The following is a 20,338-nucleotide window of genomic DNA, read 5'->3' as shown; positions in this document are numbered from 1 at the left end:
CATCCGCATAGAGGGAGACCAACAGGGGACCCGTCCGAAACTGTAGGCCCCTGTGGAGATGTCGTTCCTAAAAATGCCTGATTAAAGGGTCCATGGTGAGTATGAACAATAGTGGCGAGAGCGGACAGCCCTGGCGAGTGCCGCGAGTGAGAGCGAATGTGCGGGACAGGGTGCCGTTATTCCGCAAGCGTGCCGTGGGACGACTATAGAGGAGCAGCGTGGTGGCAATGAAGCCAGCTGGCATGCCCATACGCTGCATCACGGAAAGAAAAAAAGGCCATTCTAAGGAGTCGAAGGCTTTTTCAGTGTCGAGAAGAATCGCCGCCGCGGGCGTGTCAGGGTTTATTCTATGTAATACTGTAAATACCGTCCACAAATTTAATGACGTTGAACGATGGGGTATAAAGCCTGATTGAGCGGGCGCTATGATGAATTCCATCAGTTGGGAAAGTCTATTGGCCACTATTTTAGCAAGAATCTTATAATCAATGTTTAATAGGGAGAGGCGCCTATACGATCCACACAGTGCCGGGTCCTTGTCCGGCTTCGGGAGCAGAACTATGACTGCCTCACTAAGGGTGGGCGGGAGAATCTCCCGTTGCAAGGCCTCCGCATATACCTCAATTAGCTTGGGAGCCAGAAGGTCGGAAAAGGCCTTGTAAAAATCCCCGGAGAAACCATCAAGGCCCGGGGCCGAGGAGCTTCGAAGTACCGTAATCGCCCCACGAACCTCAGTCACCGTTATGGGTTCCGCCATGAACTCCTGCATTCCCTTGTCAAGGAATACCAGCGCGATCTCCGATAAGTAGGCCTCACGCGAAGTCGGGGTTTCGCTCTGCTTGGTCTTGTATAAAGTCGAGAAGTAGGCCAGGAATTCGTCCCGAATCTCGGTGGGTGTAGTGCGGAGTGTACCGTCCTCGCCCCTAACCTCCGTTATAAAGGACTTATTATATGACGGTCTCAGAGCCTGTGCCAACGTGCGCCCCGGTCTGTTCCCCTCACCGTATCTGCGTGCGGTATGGTATTTTCCAAGATAGAGGATCTCTCTGTCTGCGGCCTCCCGGTAGTCGGACAGGAGGCGCAGTCTCCTAGTGAACACGTCTTCCGACGGAGCCAGCCTCGCCTCCGCGTCAACCAAGGCTAGCTGGACCTCCAACTGAGCGATTGTCGTGAGCAACGCTTTCAGGACCCCAGCATGTTTAGCTATACAAACCCCCCTAATGTATGCCTTGAACCCCTCCCAGAGACTGCCCAAGATTCTACCAAGCCGGTGTTTATCGTAAAGTAATCTTCAATGGCCTCGGAAACCTCGTGGAAGTTTTTGTTTTTATATAGCGTGAACTCGACCCGAATATATCCGTTATCGGACTGCTTTACATAAGCACCAGTTTCGTTACAGATGGACACATTCATTGTTGTTGGGCACGGGGAGATTAAGTGATTTGCCCAGAATCGCAGGATGTTGATCGTCGTTGCCGAGACTCGAACCCGGTTCCCCAGCATCGAGGTCGACCACTCTAGCCGCAAGGCCACATCCTCTCCCAATCATTCATGCAAGAACACTAGCACTACAGTCTGACCTAACGCACCGCCTCTCTGATAGAAACACTTTATTTATAAATGCATGATTATGGAACTTTGTTATAGAAAACAATCGGAAGTTAGATCCAATAGGTACTTGAGTCTGGCAAACTGATGTGGGGACTGCCTGACCTCCTGCATCATTTCTTTTATGGAGTCCTCAGAAGAACCAGGTTGCTGCATTCTGGGTACCCTGGAGGTTGAGTAAATAGGTGTACCCCGTTCTTGAGGTGAAAGGGGGAGCTGCTAGAGTGTAGAGCTGGGAAGTGGCCACATCCCCTTCAGCAGACTCGTGACCCAGTGCCATATGGGCATCAAAAACTAGAGCAGGGTCAAACGTTTTTCGTAGGAGTGAGGTTTAGTCCTAACAAAGTGTAACATTTATCAAGGCAGTTTTTTAATCTAGAACTATGACTTCTGTCTCTGCGCCCTTGAGCTGCCAGCTCACGTATGTTTTTGTTCCCGTGATGATGCTGGACAGAAGAGGTTGGCAGTCTTGTACGGCCCTGCACGCGGAGCTGTGTAGCATCTGCACAGGACTGATAATCTCCTGCACAGCCCTTGGCAGTGGTACATAAGGGAGCAGAGACTGGGGGAGCCTTGTGGGTCCCTACAAGTTTCTCCTTTTACTGACGGAAAGGACCCGCTAATGTGTGTGTGAACCAGCTCGTGGCAGAAGGGTCGGCAGTGCTGCCGTGAACCACCTCAGCCTGGCTAACACAGAGCTGTGCTGAATGGTGATGGAAAGTCCAGTATGACAAAAAATCCTGCATGGCCATGGTCATGAAACCTTGCTGCAGGGTCCGTTTGGGAAGGCGGGCAGTCGGGCAATGGGCGATGGACCGGTGCCTCAGGGTCATCTGTAGGCTTTTTTTTATTTATTTTTTTAGGACCTCTATGAACCGGCCCACAGAAAATTACTGTCTTCCCGGCCCCTGCCAGACCACTGTAAAGTGTCCCCAGTATTCTGGGCACTCCCCTACCATGCTGTAAATCTGAGGCCGGAGATCAGGTGGTATTCTGGGCCATAGGGTATTTTTATCTCACCCCTCCCCCCGCCTCGTGTCTGTGGCCCGGCCCAGAAGTAGTCATTCCCCTGCATGGCCGTTACTTTCAGGCCATGGTGGGTGTGGGTAGGGTGGGAGTATGCAGGGGCCTTGCAGGGGCCTCGCATTCTCACCAAAGGCCCCCTGGAGTAGCAGCATCAGCTGTGTGCTTTTTTTAACCCCCCTGGTCATACCCAAAAGCTATAGTCAGATGGGGAGGGGGTTAGTAAGAGCAGTGGCCTCATTAGAGGATAGGCATCATACATGCCAACATTTTAAGATGAAAGGGAGCGACTTTGAAAAGAATCGTGAGAATGCTTTAATAGAAGTCAATGGTAGAAATACAGAGACCATTTCAGGTGGGAATAAGACCAAATAAAGCCACAATTTTAGTCTTAAAAAATTGGAAGTGGGGCGTGGCCAAGATGGCGTCGCTGTAGGACGCACTTTCAGAGCTCTCCGCTCCCACCGGGCTGTTTATGGCGATTTTGGCAGTGATCAGACCCAAAGCGGGGCGACATTGGCCTCCGACCAGCACTACGCCTGCATGCTATTAAGGTGTACGGGTGTACAGCCGCAACGATCTGCGGCACATGGAGCTGGGGGATACCCGGAAGGGTTGACGATCCCTCTGGCATGTGTGCCGCGGCTTTGGTGGTGCTTGGCGGCCCCTTCAAGATCTGGGGGCTCCCGCAACGTGTACTGGGGACAAAATTCCCCCTGAGCGGCAGACCACGAGCCGCGGCTGAACCGGGCTGGAGGAGCCTTGGAATGCGGCTGTCATGCGAGGTCCCTGCTTAGCGGATCGGAGAAGGCCGCAGCTTCGGAGGTGAGGTGGGAGAGGGGCTGCAGCGCCTGCAGCTCCTGGGGTGCCCTGCTATCATCTCGCTTTATACGACGATCCCCCCCCCCCCTCCCTCCTGGAGGCCTGAGAGGAGGGGCATATCTTCCAGCCCGGCAGCCCTGCAGAGCCCTGGTCAGAGCGGTAGGCCCCGAGGCCGGCCCGTTAGTGATTGGAGCGACCACGTGTGTCTGGAGATGTCGGGAGACCGCCTGGGCCATGGAGGCGGCCACGTTGCTGGCAGGGGTGCAGGACTGGCTATGCTACGAGCATCTCCCTGCATGGCAGACAACGAACCTGTGACTGAGCCAGGCGAGAGGGGCCTTGGATTACGACTGTCCTGTGAGACCCTGGCTTTGATGATCAGAGAGGGCCGCAGCCTTGGAGGTGAGGTGGGGGAGGGGCCGCAGCACCCGCAGCTTCTGGGGTACCTTGTCACAGTATCGCTCTGCATGGTGCTTCCAACACCTGAAGACTCGAGAGGAGGTGCACATCGGCCTACCCAGCGTCCCTGCAGAGTCCCGGTCAGCGCGATAGGCACAGGGGCCAGTTAATTGGAGCGAACAACGTGCCCACGTGTGTGGCTCGAGTGATCGAGCGGTTCTCCGGGCAGTAGGAGCAGCTGCGTTGCCAGCGGAGGTACGTGACTGGCTATGTTCCTCTGCTACCTTAACCTGGGGCCCTCCTGGGGTCCTTGATGAAGATATTGCCCTCCCTCGCCCAGGCACACTGCGGAAACTGTTGTGCCGCAGCGCTGGAGGGCCCAATTGGATTGTAAGCAGTGGTACCGGTGTGACAACCGTGGCGAGAAGGGAACAAGCGCAGCACCCCAGCGGCCTGCCCTAGGCATAGCAGTGCCCACAGGTGGGGGTGCCCTGTGAGGAGTCTTGGGGGGGGGGGCCCTCCGCTTGCCGGCTCTGGTTGGGGGAACACCTGGGTCTCTGCCCCCTCGCCCACATTCCTCGCATGCGGAGGGCCCATGGGATCAGCCTAAACCTCAACGGACAGACCTGTCAGAAGGTCAACACTGTGCCACCGCTGGGGAGCCGGAGCAGCGGCAACGGGACTCCAGAACCACTAGTGCCTATACCCCCCCCGGGGTCTGATCTGTTAAGGGGGTAGGAGTCCTGCGGGGACAGGACGTGTTGTAGTGACCCCCCCCCCCCCCTGTGATATTGCCCCTCCGCTCTCAATCCCAGCATCTCACGGTTGCTGCTTTAGGTGCGCTTGCCCCTCTCACCAGTGAATTTCACACAAACGGGGCCGTGGCCGCCCTTAAGGGCAGGAAGGACAGGTCGGGGAAGGTCCTCTTGCTTAAAACTGCGCAGCAGACAGAGAGCCAGCTGGGACTGGGGTGTGCAGACGACACGGAGGGGAGTGAGAGCTCGGAGGCTCCAATTAGCCGATCTTACCTGGAATCACTTTTCTCCTCTTTGAGAAGACCTGTCCACCATGAAACATGAGCTGCGGATTGATCTACGAGAGGTCCGACGTGATCTGGACTCCCTGGGAGAGCGCGTCCACACACTCTAGGAGCATAAAACGAGCCGCAACAAAGAAATTGAACACCTCTAACAAGAAGTGCTAAGTCTGCAGAAACAGAACCGAGATCTGCAGGCCCACACCAAGGACCTAGAGAACAGGTCCCGGTGGAACAATATACACATCCGAGGCATGGTGCACGCAGAGGGCGATGGCGACATTGAGGCACTGGTCGCTGACCTTTTCCGTTCCATTCTCTGGGAATCCTTAGAGTTTCAGATTAAGCTGGATCGCACTCATAAGGTGGGCCCTAGGAAGGCAGCCTCCGCACCTCCTGCGGACATACTGACCTGTGTCCACGACTATCAACTGAAAGAACGGATTCTTCGAGAGGCCCGCATCCGCCCGGATTTTACGAAACCGGGACAGAAACCAATGCTTTTCCAGGACCTGGCTGCCTCCACTCTACTTAAACGTAAATCTTTCAGACCGATCACACTACACCTCAGGGATTCCGGCATAAAGTACTCTTGGGGGATATCCGTTCAGGCTGATCTGTGGAACTGAGACCACTCCGATCACTTACAGAGGTGTACAAGCTCCTGGGTATCGAGGAGCCCGTGACGGACGGGCCTCGCGCGGACTCGCTACTTCACAGGCGCCTGAGCGGTCATGGAAAGACCACCATTAAGCCTCCCAGCCCGGCAGCACGCCCTGATCCGGACACTATAGCCAAGGAACGGCAAGCAGTCCTGCCGACGCTCGCAGGAATGTCAGCGGAATGAAACACATCTTGTTCCAGTCACAGTCCCAGCTCTACTTTGATATCTTGAGATACGCTGATAGTCTTGATGTTGTTTTCATGTGCCTGCCTGGTGGGAGCGGGGAGCTATGGGCCATTGGTACCCCTTTCTTCTCTTTTTCCTAAGAGCAGGATGCTCAGGACATTGACTCTTGTTGTTTTGGCTCATGTTTCTGTTTTTGCTTCACTTGGGGGTTTTGTTTTCACTGTTGGGGTCTCCTCCCCCTTGCTGTGTTCATCCCGACTTGGACGCGGCTGGGTGACATTCTCACACTATGGGTGTCATGTCTGGGGTATGGGGGGTCTTCCCTCGCAAGGGCTACGCTGGCCCTAACGCACTGACAGAAAGAGAGGCACTCCCCCATTTAGATACATGTATTTCGCCATTCTGACGTTGAATGTGAAGGGGTTTAATAACCCCGTCAAGCGTGGAGCTATTCTAGCTTATCTTAAACTCTGGCGCCCACATATGCTTACTACAAGACCCCCATTAACTGTCTAGCGACACGCATTGGATGTGTTCAAAGGCCTTCCCACAGTAACACTTCTCCTCTCTTCCTGCTAAAAAGGCTGAGGTTGCCATCCTTTTCGCTCGCTTGTTCCCTGGGAAGGTGGGTGCCAAGATATCGGAGATTAAAGGGCGACTCCTGGCTCTGTCAGGGACTGTAGGGGGACTGACATTGGCCACTATGTATGCCGCTAACGAAGGACAGGAGGGATTCATACATAAGGCGATAGGGGCCTTGATGTCTACACCTGATCGACAAATGTTTATGGGGGGCTTAAACAACGTGTTTGACATTCAATTGGACCACTCTGTGCAGAGCCATGGTTGGACAGGGGCGCTCTCTGACACTTCTTGCCAGTGGTTGCAGGACCGGGGCTAGTGGACCTGTGGAGGCACTTCCACCCTCACACACTTGACTACACCTTTTATTCGCACGCCCGGAAGACATATGCACGACTGGACTACTTCTTAGCGACCCAGTCTCTCCTTCCGATTACTCGGAAATCGAACCTCAGGCACTCAGACCATGTGGCCCTTACTGCTACCTTGCGGTTTCCTCCCACCCCTCGCCCATAATACTCCTGAAGGCTTAGAGACACGCTCCTACACTGCCCTGAAGTTGTGACGCGCCTCACCAAAACACTGAACGACTTCTTAGCTACGAATGACACTCAAGACACCTCAATTATCTCCCTTTCGGAAACTCTCAAATTGGTAAATAGGGGTGACCTCATAGCTACATCAGCTGCCCATAATGGGGCACGCAGGGTAAAGGGGGACGAACTATCCAAACAATTACTGCAACTGGAAGGAATTCACAAAAGGACAGGAGCCCCTTGTATCTGGAGGAAGCTCAGAGCAGCGCGGGCCCAACTAGCCAGTCTTGACCTTGATAGGGCGGAATATGCCGCTCTGCGTTTGAAGCATACCTTTTACTCTGGAGGGGACAAATGCGCACGTTTATTGGCTCACAAGCTGCAGGCGGCGGCAGTTACGCTCCTCCTGGCCAATGGGGGTGCAGAGATCACGCGTGAAAAAGATCGCTAACCCATTTAGGGACTTCTAAGCGGCTCTATACACTGCCCAGCCTTTGCCTTCTCCGAACCCTTCCACGTATTGCCAAGGCTTGACACATTCTAGGTTGATGCCTGATCAAGCTGCCGCCCTGGATAGCCCCATCATGATCGAGGAGGTCATTTCAGCCATTGCTCGTCTTAAACTCCTTAAGTCTCCCGGTACAGATGGCTTCACCGCCATCTTTTACAAAACTTTGTCCTATTATAGCTCCAATATTAACCAAACTTTTTAATGCTATTGACAATACCACCGAGCTGCCGCCCACGATGCTCTTGACATCGATAGCAGTATTAACCAAGCCAGGGAAAGACAATAGATACTGTGCCTCCTACAGGCCGATATCCCTGTTAAACATTGATTTTTAAATCTTCACTGGGATATTGGCATCTAGACTGGGACCTATGATGCCGGGACTGATAGAACCGGACCAGACAGTATTTGTAGCGACTAGACAATGTAGTGATAACACCAGACGGCTATTGCATCTCTTGGATAAATCCCACCGTCAGTCCGAGGAGCGTGTCTTCCTGTCAATAGATGCCGAAAAGCCATTTGATAGGATCCACTGGCCCTTTTTAGAGACCGTTCTGGGTGGAATTTGGAATTGGGAGAAGGTCCGTCAATGGGTGTTTAGCGGTTATAGTCACCCTTCAGCCACTGTACGGGTGAATGGCTTTATCTCCGACCCTTTCCATATCACCAGGGGCACACGGCAGGGCTGTCTGCTCTCCCCCTTTTTATTTGCTCTTTATATGGAGCCATTTGCCCAGAAGGTCCGGGAAAACCAGCGGATTAAGGGGATCCTGTTTGAGGGAGAGGGGCCTACCATCAGTCTCTACGCGGATGATGTCATCACAACTCTGGAGTCTCCCCAGACTGCAGTCCCGGCTTTTTTGACTGAGCTGGAGGAATTCTCCATGGCTTCTGGCTCAAGTCAATGTGACTAAATCCCAAGCAGTCTGCTTCTCCTTGCAGCAGCCCACTGTCGACACTCTGGCCCTAGCGTGTCCCATTCGCTGGGACCAGAAGGTTATTCCATATCTGGGTATATTGCTATCAACATCCACGGCGGAGATGCTCTCTAAATTACACTAGGTTGCTGCGGCAGATCAGATCGGAGCGTAAACGATGGCGGCCATTCAATCTTTCCTGGTTAGGCAGGGTGGCAGCTCTTAAGATGAGTGTTCTCCCTAAAATCTTGTATTTGTTCCTGACTCTCCCGGTGGAACCACCATCGGGCGCGTTGAAACCACTCCAGTCCGACTTTGGTGCTTTTGTCTGAGCAGATAAGAGGCCACGGATAAATGGGGACCGGAGTTTCAGACCGCATGAAGAGGGGTGCCTGGGCATTCCCGAACTCACTCGCTAATACGCAGCTGCAAATTTTATTAGAATGGGCTCAACCGGAGTCTGAGAAGAATTGGCTCTTTATGGAACGTGCACTGGTGAGAAAATCTCTTTGGAAGGTCCCCTTCCTCTGTAAGGCCTCTAGGCCCCCTGGGTTATACGGCTCTGGTGGCACGAGCTACACTGAGAGCCTGGGATGCCACAGCTGTGTGTCATAATTTGACAACCTTCCCATCACCTCACACACCTATACTGAAAACCCGGACTTCTCCCCTGGTATTCACTGGGTGGCATTCAATCTTTGGGACAAAATGGGGCACAGTTCTATTGGGAACGTTTTTGACATGGAGGCCCCCCGATCTTTTGAGGATTTTAAATCCGAGTTTAATATGCCTGAAACTGAACATTATCACTATTTACAAATAAGACACTGGGTCCTGCAGCCACAGGTCCGCCCGGGAGCGGAGCAGCGCCTTACCCCGTATGAGCGCTGGCTGCTATCAAAATAATCCACAAAGAGACAGATCACTGAACTATATCATATGCTGCAGCCCCCTGAACAGGTAATCAAATCAGCAGGCCAGAGACCATGGGAGACTGAGCTTGGACGGATACTGACCCCCATAGAGTGGACAGATATCCATTATAGAGCCCGACATTCTGCACGCAACACTAGCATAGAGGCCGCCACCAAGATCATGATGTATTGGTATCTCTCACCATCCCGACTGCATGAAAGTGACCCAGATCGCACTCCCACTTGCTGGAGGGGTTGTGAGACGGATGGCATATTAGGGCACTCCCATAGTAGGTGCGATAATCTGGCATTCTATTGGGCTCAGGTATTAGACTAGATTGATCGTCACGTTGACACTACACTCTTACGTTTTCGGGAATATGTGGTCCTCGAAGTCTCTGATAGGCTTACATACCCCCTCAAGTCTCGTAAAGGTAAACAACTTAGGCATAGCTCTGGGGGCGGCATTACAGAACATACTTTCTTATTGGGGCATAGATGGGACACCAACCTTCCAGGGATGCCTCCATCGACTATGGTATGTTCTGGGGATGGAGCGCATCTTTCTCGCTTCAGGGGGATGGGGCTGTTTTTGCCTGCACGTGGCGACCCTTTATCACCTTATTATGCTCCGAATTCCGCAAGCTATCCTGCCCTAGATATCAGCAGCTCTTGCGCCTCTCTGCGCTTAATCCAGATGCACCCCATATGTCACCGCATTGAGCAACCACGCACTAAGCCCAACTTTTACTTTTATGTATAGGCAGCTTGTACGGGGGAGGAGACGGGAGTGGGGTGGACAGGGTGAGGGGTGGGAGGGTTGCAGGAAGGTTTGTTTTGTTTCCATTCGATGCTCTGAGAAGCACTCAGACGGTTGCTAACCCAAGACTGGGTTTTAACTCTCAGTGCATTCTGTTTGTTGTTAAAACAATAAAAAGACTTCGACCTAAAAAATTGGGAGTCTCGCATCTGAATCTGGTCTATTGGAATGTATGAGGTGATATCACCTCGGTCCCAGTGTCTCTTAGGCCTTGGTGGAGGGGTGGGCCGAGTGTCTGCATCAGTGGTCAGGGTGGGGCTGGTGGGGGGGGGGGGGATCTGAGGGGCACGACGTGTCCATATGTTTTCAAGTTTAGAAAAACAGTTCCCCTACTTTTTGTGAAAAGACAGCTGTCCCTGGATGGTTACTTCCAACAGTTGAGATGGCGCAGCTGGAGTGTAAGACAGGGATTCTGCTGTGCTGTGTAAACGAGGGAGGGACAGACCGAGGCAAGTATGCACCCTGGTAAGAAGGCTTGTTTAGCGAAGGAATGTACATGTGGCTAATCCGCCATTGGAAAGGATGGCTCCGAAGCCTGTATTGGCTTTAACTGATGGAATCCCTTGATAGCTTCCACGTCTATTCTTTTTGAGAGGTATTGTAAGGGAGCGACCAGCTAAGCTGTGAAGTGTGTGCTTTTCAAGGACAGTAAATGTGCCGTACCCGAGTCTGGGTATTTCCAAAATCTATATTTTGGAAGCACTTTTTAATCTTAAACCTTTTTGCGCATTTTCTAGCAGCCCATCTTGTGTGTAATGCAAGTTTCGAGTAATGGCTTTCTGTCAGACCGGGACCGCATAGCAATAAACATACACAAGTCCCTATTCTCTACCGCACCAACCAGGAATCCATTCCACAGCTCTCGGGTCACACACCAGAATGTTGTGAATTAACCAATAGAGGTTTCATGATGTAGAATAGTGCAGTTCCAAATGATTAATATAACTAGCATTTAATTTTCTTTTAAGCGGTTCATATGTGGTTACCTAAAGGTGAATGGACAAAAAAAGTTGAATATTATGTTTTTTAGCCATGCTTTTGACCACACGCTCACTCGCCCCGCCCCATTGCGCGCAGCATCCGTTTCCGTCCTTTCTTTAATGCACTTCGACCACTGGTTTGCATAGGCCCCGCTGTGGGGTCACCTATCCCACAGCAAAAAAACATAGGATGCAGTCGAGCTCTGGCGTCAGCTCAACATCCTGTGATTTAGGGCAAATCACTTCATCTCGCTACTTAACATAAAAACGAATTTGATTTTGTGCAATGCAGCTGGCGCTCATGGTCATTGCCCCGATGCCTTTGGACCGAGCTCACTCCATATAAAGCTACAACAAAAAAATACTAACCATTTGGGAAGGTGGGACACTTTTTGGAAGAGCCCCGGCCTAAATATGCTCCCAGTCCGACCCTCCCTCGCTGTCCTTCCAGAATCCCCTCTACTCGTCTCCATTCGAGGCGAGCCTACTTAGTGTGCGAAAGAGGCGCTGCCGCTGGCTAGTACCCGTACAGGATGTGCGATCTTGTTACACGTGACACCCATGGGTCTGATGATTATCACATTCCTGGCGCTGCAGCCCCATCTAGTGGTTAGAAATGGAATGTTCGTAGGTTGGCGAAGCACCGGCTTTTTCATACAGTCAGTGCTGAGGGGTGGGCGGAATTTGCGGAATTAACCTTCGCAAATTATCGCGAGAATGTTTAAAATTATCGCAAACAAGCAGAAATATCGCGAAGATGCGGAAGTTTTTTTCCGGCATGTTCGCGAGATTTTCTGCATGGTTGCGGGTCGCCAACTTACCCATGTGGTTGCTTGCGGGCGCGGCCATCTTGTTTTGAGTTGTTTTCGCGGTGCATGATCGCGAGAAGAAAGACGTGATCGCGCGACGCATGACGTCACTGCGGGCGCGAACTGTCGCGAGACAGCGCAAATGGCTAAAAACAATACAACATCTCATGGAGAACGCGACCGGATCAAGAAAACTTGTCGGCGAACGCAGGGATTCAGGTAAGGCGATCGTGCGCGCGCGAGAATGTATTATTTTACAGCGCGAGCAAGAAACAAATTATCGCCAAGCTGCGGAAACCGGAATTTTTGACATTTTCGCGCTCTCCGCGGAACGCAAAAATGTCAAATTATCGCAATTTCCGCGAACGGAACAAAATTTTTGCCCAGGCCTACTCACAATCCACCATACACATTTCTGGGGTGTGCGGTGTTTGGACACTGGACTTCACTAGCCCAGGACACGAGAAATGCAAAATCTCCTTGTACCGACAGAAGCGCCTTGAACGACACATCTGGCAAACCTCAATGGGTTGGCAGGGGTGGTACTTACTGTCTTATAGTGTGACTGCTTCTTTTTTATTTATTTTATTTATTTAATGCGTTTTTATATAGCGCGGACTTTACCCGAAGGTGTCAGAGCGCTTCACAATAGGAACAGTAATAATCATCATCATAAAACTTTATTTCGGTTATTTGCTAACCATAAAAGACACATAAAATATACAATACATTGTCACAGAAGAACCAACCATTTCATCCGGTACAAATGCAGGAAAAAAAAAAAAAAAAGAGTGCTTTGACAATATGGACACAAAGGTGGGACAAAGTTTCACTGGTCCAGGCAGTTTCTCAATCTAATACATAATTTTAAAAACTCCTTGAGTTGGAGGATACTGTAATTGTGCAAAAGCTGCAAGTACAAAAGTGCCGGCCTGATTTGTTTAAAACCAAGTTTTTTTAAAAGAATCACTAAATGTTGTTTACGCGGGAATTCATAAAATTTACATAAAAAGATAAAATGCAGCATATCCTGTGGAGACTTTCCATCGCAGCCGCAGGGCGCTGCCGATTTGTTAAAAATATCACACTTGGGTCGAATAAGCAGGTGATGGAACAGGTTAAACCTAAATCTGGTCAGTAAAAATTTCTCATGTGAGGTCAAAGACCCTTCCAAATATGGTTCAATGGCCACAGGAGTCTTTAGCATAACAAACTTCCTCACACTCGGTTTCTGAAGCTCCACTTCTTCTCTCTCAGTCCTCCTGACCAGCAAAAATGCTTGTTTAATGGTCTCCAGATCTCCCATTGAAATTAGATGTGGATTGGCAAAAAGTTCGGGACGACCGAGTTTCTCGAAGTTTGATTTTAAGTAGCTTAACCAAGGAGAGCTCAATGCTTTGTCCAGTGACAAGAAGTCCTTCACAATTAGATGTGTTAGGGGTATGTCCTCATTTAGCCATATTTTAAGCCAAAACATCAAAGGGCGTAGGGAAAGCAAATCACATAGATATTGAGACCCCAGCTCCTCGTGTACAACGAGATTAGCCATACCAGTGGGGACACACAGAAGACGCTTCATGAATCGATTTTCAACAATCTGTAATTGCTCTCCATTGACGTACCCCCAAATTTCGCTGCCATAGGATGCAGTTGTCTCGGACTTAGCATTGTACAATTTCAACATAGCACAAATAGGTTTTTTCCCCAATTTGGTAGCAAAATTAAAAATAGAAGCATTAACCCTCACCATTTCTCCTTTTTTCCTTACAAGATGAGGTTCCCAGTTTAATTTTGTGTCGAAGAGAACTCCTAGGTAGGAGAATGTTTTAGTTAAGGGGATTGTTTCTCCACCAATCCTAAAAAGGAAGGGTTTTTTTGGTTGCTGACCAATTTGTAATACAAAGGATTTAGTATTATTTACCAAGAGGTTTCTATCTCTCATAAATGAATTAAATACTGTTAGTAGTGATTGAAGACCCCTCTCTGTTCTAGATATAAGTACTGCATCATCTGCGTAAAGAAGTATTGGAATTCCACGCCTGCCAACTCTTGGGCAGTCTGCACAAACATCCTGTAACACACCATCTAGGTCGTTGATATAAAAGTTAAAAAGAAAAGGGGCCAGGATACAACCCTGCCGGACACCCTTTCCAATGCTAAAATTATTTGATACTCAGATCCTGGGAGTATCTCACATTGGCACTGGTGTTACAATGTAGGGCAACCAAAAAATCAACCAAACCGCTATCAACCCCTTTCGCCCTCATGGACTGCCACAGCTTTCCCCGATTGACAGTCGAAAGCGGAGGACAAATCCATAAAGGCAAGATGTATGGTACCTTTTTGTGTTATGGTATATTTGCTTAAGATCAGGAAGAGGTTAAGGCATTGAGTTATTGTCGAACGGCCTTTACAAAAACCATACTGCGAGGGAGACATAATATTCTTTTCCTCCACCCAATCTGACAGTCTTTGCAATACAATTCTTCCTACAATCTTGACCATAGAGTCTATTAAAGAAATCGGACGATAGCAGTGTGGGCTACCCTTGTCACCCTTTTTAAAGACCGGGACAATTGTAGAAACACCCCATGATCGTGGGCATCCTTCTTTTACAGCAGCATTAAAAACAGACTCTAGAATGGGTGCCCAAAAATTAGGATCAGATTTAAATAAATCAGGGGGAATCCCATCCGGGCCGGGAGCTTTCCCGCCTGTGATACCCTGTATGCCCTCCAAAACTTCACCTCTGTTAAAAACGATCTGTACACCGGTATTGCTACAGGCAGAAGTCGTATCCATGTCCCCAGTACAACAGTATAACTTCTTAAAGTGCACTTCCCACTCCTCCTTAGATATATAGCTTTCAGTGCCATCTCCCGGGTCCTGTGCCAAGAATGGTTTCCTCATCAGGGCCCAGAATCCAGTGCTACTTCGAAGGGTGGCAGGATCTAAGATCTCTGACCACGTCTCTTCCCTAAGAGATTCCTTATGTCTTGCAATAATATTTTTGTAGGTCTTTCTACACTGCTGAACATCAGCTTTTATCCTAGGTTTAGACGCCAGTGCTACTCTTAGATTACTGGCGGCTTTTGAACAATCCTTATTAAACCACTTGGGACCTTTTTTGAAATCCAATTTTTTTATAGGTACTGATAATAACTGAGCTACCTTCACCGCTAGACAATTGAAAGCATTTAAGACAATATTTGGGAGTGCACCCTCTTGTGTGCATAACGTAATTTCTTTAGCACATTTGACTTTAATTTCGTTGTACAACCGATCAGGGGTTACCATGGACCATCTCAGTCGACGTCTGCCATCTGTGGTGTTCACCCTACCAATAAGGGAGTCTACTCTTTCTTTAACTATTAGTGGACCCCTCAAAAGAGCAGTGAGTGGATTATGGTCACTGAATTCACTAGCTTCAATAGAGAAGGATCCCACAAAAGACTGCATTACAGGTGTTACCAGAATAAAATCTGTAAAAGTTGCCCTACCATTCCCCTTAAATGTTGGGGTATCAAAGCACTTATTCGGGGCCATCAATGCCATCATAGGTGTTAGGTCTAACTCATTAAGCATATCATTGAGGTATTCCCCCCTCAGTTGAGTGCTCAAAATGGAAATTCTCACAGTACGGGCAATTAAGTTCTGTAATCATTTTAAAAAGAGGGTCTCCACAGGGATGAACATTTAAATCCCCCACCACCATGAGGTTGTGAATACAATCCTTCATGGAGTTACTAATAAGTATTCAATATTGCTATCTGACTGGAGTTAGTGCTACAGTTAATCGCATTATAAAAATTGACCAGGCCGGCCATACAGTTATCTCCTATTAAAACTAGCCCAATGATGCCAGTGTGGTTTGTTATGATTCTCCGTACCTTACAACATAGTACTATAGAGATAAACACAACCATGCCCCCTTTAGGTCTGCCCCTAGTAGTTGCTACTGCCGGGACATAATAGGCCTTGTACCCTTCCAGGAAATAATTACAATCAATTGACCAAGTTTCCTGTAGACAGATAATTTGGTACTTCTTAATGTACTCAATCCAATTGCAGTCCCTCATTTTAGTACTTGGACCCGCAATATTCCAGGAAATTATATTATTTGAGTTTCTGACAACAGTAATGATACATAAGGAGATAAATTACAGGTTAGCATGTTACAAAATCAAACGTTACGCTTGCTTAGAAGAGACCGTGTTCTACACTGAAAATCAAACCAGGTTGGTGTTCACTTTGCAACACCCAATGATCCAGCCCAACTTTTAAGCTGCAGCAGCAGAGTAGATGATACAGACCGTGCACAGCTCAGCTCTTTGCCCGCACTGTTACCACTCTTTGTTAAAACCGTTTTAAAGTGCTCAGCATTCCTGCTAGAAACCGGTCAGTTTTCTTGAATCTAACATTATTTCTAGAAAGTCAGTTTTACTAATACTGAGCGTTATTACACGATCCGTTTCCTTGAAACGAGAGTTCAAGATGCCATCTTTGAAGCATGCATGCAGTGTGCAGACATGAGCTGTAGCAGCGATGCCTCGTGCTCAGTTGATATTTTCACAAAGGCTGTCACTTTTTAAAGTTCTGTTGGTGGCATTCAGTGATATTCAATGGTTTCGTAAAAGTTCGAGTACCGGCTCTTTTCTGGACGTCATTTCTCTGAGATGCCAGGGTCATTCATGACATCACACACCCTGACCACCAAGAGTTTCATATGGCTGAGCCCTTCATTCACCCCTAGGTTCTCGACCCCTTCCTCGTTACTACTGGGTGTATAGCTAGAGGCAAATGATTCTTGGAGGTACATTTTTCATGCCGCTGACCCCGTGACCTTTGAGTTCAGGGGAGGGCAGTGCCAGGGGGAGGGGTGCCCCCTGTTAAGCCTGATCTAGCAGCTGCTGACACTGGGTACCTCTGCTTGAGGTCTGTCTGCTCTGTGGCAACATCACGGCTAATCCCTCTTTGGGCCCGGCTTCTTTGGTCTGTTTTACTGGTGCCACAGTCTTTATGAACCTGGTGGGCCCTTCAGGCTCCAGGAGTTCCAAGCATATTACAAATTGTGGCTATTTTTTGTAAGCAGGAACTCCAGGATACATTGTGGTAACCTGGAAAAAAAGCTTCAGCCTTCTGTGTGCCAGAGCCCGGATGTGACGCAACTTCCGCCTTTAAGGAAGAGAGCGGTCCTGTTCTGCCAACAATGTAAGGGGGCGTGTACTGAGAAATGCAGAAGCAACAGGATAAGGTATTGTTCCTGATCAACACCATCTTTATCAATAAAATCTGGGAGGATTCCCAATTACAATGAAAATGTTTCTTGGCGGTGAAATGGGTGGAGACCATTGCAATTCGCCCTCTGTCGCCGACCGCGGCCCCCGCAGAGGGCCACTAGAGCGGTCGGTGCCCTAGTACTGCCTTGGCACCGGTCACCCCTCCCCGCCTCCCCCCTCCGGGGGGGCCGGGGATGCCGGCCGGTGTCCATCTCTCCCTCGCCCGGAGGTGACGCAGAGGCGCGTCACTTCCGGGCTTCTGTGGTAAGGGGGAGGCTATTTAGCCTACCCCCACCCTCCTGGCGACCTTTGTTCGCCTAGGACGCCGCATCCCTCCCCACCGCTTACCCGGCGTAAGGGTCGGGTGGGAGTCAGAGCATTGTAATGTTTATTTTTTCGTTGCAGGCGGAGTTACAGGGCGATCTGGAAGCAGGCCGGTACCAAGGGTACCTCTGCGCGGCACCATAGGGGGTGCCTGAGCCAAATCCGAGGAGCCTCAGGGGAGGGTCCTGGAAGCCGTGTCGGCGCCCCGCTAGTCCTGCGGGCGGCTGTGGGCCTGAACAACCGGGGGTTTGCTATGCGACGCTCCGCCCCGAAAGGGGCGTGAGTAGAAGTTGCCAACGGCACGTGATCCTGTAAAAGAATCACCTGGACGGCAGCAAAGGCAGGGTTCGCCCCAGCGCTGCCCGGCTCATCAGGCGGGTAGGCGGGCCAGTTGGTTGCCTGCCTTTGGATCGCCCGTAAGATAACCCACCCATTACATATTGGAATATGTAATAAACCTGCAGCAAACTTTACCCAACCTAACAGTCTGTGTGTGTGTGTGTGTGTGTGGTATTTGGGTATGTATTCCGGGGGAGGGGGGACTGAGGGGTGCCTATGGTGATACTATGTTTATGAACGCACGCGGAGGCCCTTTTATTGGCCAGTGTGCTTAAAAATGTGCCACTGGTCGTTGTCCAAATAAAGTCTCTACATAGTATGCGGTTTACAACAAAACTAAGTTGCCCCCAGAAGCACTTTTGACTCTGGTTTTGAAGATGCGTCTGCCACCTGTGGTAGCCCCCCCACTCCACCCGCATGAAGTTTGCGTCTAGTTGTGCCCGTGGCGCTATGCACGCAGCGCTAACCTCGCTAAAGGCAACGGAGCGCTGTTAATGCGCAGTCTTGCGCGCTCTTCATATCTGCGAAGTCTGCCGTGCACCTTGGTTTGCAGTTGCCATTTATTTTGCTGTCCTCTCCACATCTTTCATTTCAAATTTCAGTCTGTGCAGGACCTACTCCTGCGTTATTCCCTAAAAAAAAAAAAAAAAAAAATTCTCCCTGTATTCCCGGTGTACCTGCCTGGCGCCCAGCTGTCCAGACTCCCTTTCCTCGTGGTTTATTTTCACTCCGCATGCTGTGGTTCCACTAGTGTTCTTCTTTTGCCTCGTGTGTGAACCGCTGGTGCCTGGAGAAGTCTTGCTGCGGGCTGTCCGAGGTTGCTGCCAATGCCGAGTTCTTGCACCAATGCTAATTCCTTGGTATCCAAAGGTCCCGTCTTTGGCGGGATTAGCTCTGCCGTTCCCTGCAGTGTAAAGGTAGGCTTCCCTTCTTGAGGTGTCCTTGATTCCATACTTCCGGCCTTGAGTATGACGCATGCTAGCACTGCAGATGCTGGTAATGCTGGCATTCTGTGGGTACCCACTGAGGGTTTCTGAGTGAGAGCCTCCGGTTCTCGAAGCGCCCCTCAGAGCGAGGATCGTCACAGGAGGTGCAGGGAGACCTGATGCTGCCCGTAGGGGCCCCACTCTAAAGCCCCTCAGGTGGGCGGGGCCATTGGATGGCTTCGTAACCAGGAAGCATGGCTGATGCAGTAGGGACAGTTGGTAACTTGGGTACAGGAACACATTCCACATACTCATGTATTTTTGTTTTTTATTGTTATCCGTTACTAAGGAGATAACCTCAATACATCTGCTTTGCATTAGAATGGCTCGTAAAGACAATCTATAATCCACGGGTGTGGTCAGTGTGTCAAGGGTGTCCTGAGTAAGGCTCCTTAATTACACGCTTTCAGGGCTCCTCTGGCAGGAAAGTGCAATTAGTAACCTCTCTGTATCCCTAAGAGTAGAGTCTAGGGGTGGGGCAGAGAAGTCCCCGTCTGGTCTCTGCTCAGACCACAGCTGTATGCACGCCTCTGAGAGCACAAGATATCGAATGTGGCGTGACCTTCTATTACTGTGGGACAGAATCTAACTCCTTGAGCGGATGGTGTACAGTGTATGGTGGTTGTAGGAAGATGAATTCCAGGTGGGATTACGCTTTGGTGGGCCCAGCAGACTGGTGGTTTGGTTCCAGTACTGACCGCGTGGTTTGGGTGTTGAGCTAGGTCTATGCAGTAATCCCTTTGATTAAACGGTTGGCTTTAAGTCCATATTGACGTGGTTGAATTATAACCACAGTATTGGGATAGTCTTACCGCCTTCGTACACGTTGGGAAGTATGCAAACGTTGGCTTGACCAGAAGCCGGACATAAATGTGTTGAAATATTTGGAAGGCACTAAAAGGGCTTCTATAAAATTGTGAGTGTTGGTTGCCACCAATAGTAATTGCGTTGAATCAAAGAAGCAGCGGTTGCGTAGGGAGTTTTGAAGCCCTCAGCGAGTTCTCCACACTTGAGGGTGTCCCATGAATGCTCTGATGGCTTCAATGCCTTGGCTACATTTGTTTGCTCAGCTTAACTAGGCAATGACTGCTGCCAGCATGGTGGGCCCGCTTCAGGTAGTTGGAATTTGTAACTTTGTTGGCTCCACTGCTCGGCAGTTTGTGGTGCCCACCTCTGATGCCGCTCCAGTGAAGCCAGATTTGGGTTCTTCTTTAGGAGAGGGCTGTGTAACTTTTTTGAACGAGACCGTTTGAAAGGTGACGCCAGCGGTTTCTTCCCCATCGTGAACCCAAGAGGTGCATTCTGGTCAGTTACTAAAAATGCCAGTATGCTGATGTAAATAATTGTTAATAATAAAAAGAAGTGCCTTTTAAATCTGTGTTGCAAAGTCTGTCGCATATAACATTTCCCCAGACAGTAAGCTTTGTTTTACCCCCTTTGTAGACGACTCTTCTGGACCCAAAGCGCAGCATGAACCTGTCCATCCTCCTGAAGCAGTTTAAGAAGTGAGTACCGGCTGTAGGATGTGGACATTTGATACTCACACCACAGGGGTGCCTGGGTGAGATTGGGATCTGGGACCTTTACTTGTGGTGTTGGT

The 20,338-nt window shown here is 49.8% G+C and overlaps 1 protein-coding gene across 1 annotated transcript in view; it reads left to right on the top strand.

Annotated features, from left to right (window-relative positions):
* The window catches only part of LOC146806340 (uncharacterized), a 227,120-nt gene that overhangs the window by 184,834 nt on the left and 21,948 nt on the right, over nucleotides 1–20,338 (top strand). The window contains exon 3 of the mRNA XM_085623534.1: nucleotides 20,182–20,243. Coding sequence (XP_085479660.1) covers nucleotides 20,182–20,243 — 62 coding nt within the window. The remainder of the gene's footprint in view (nucleotides 1–20,181; nucleotides 20,244–20,338) is intronic.

Source organism: Triturus cristatus, chromosome 8 (genome assembly GCF_964204655.1).
Source record: "Triturus cristatus chromosome 8, aTriCri1.1, whole genome shotgun sequence".
NCBI classification, from domain to species: Eukaryota; Metazoa; Chordata; class Amphibia; order Caudata; family Salamandridae; genus Triturus; species Triturus cristatus.
Note: the sequence above shows the minus strand (reverse complement) of the source record. Positions and strands in the feature narration are given on the sequence as shown.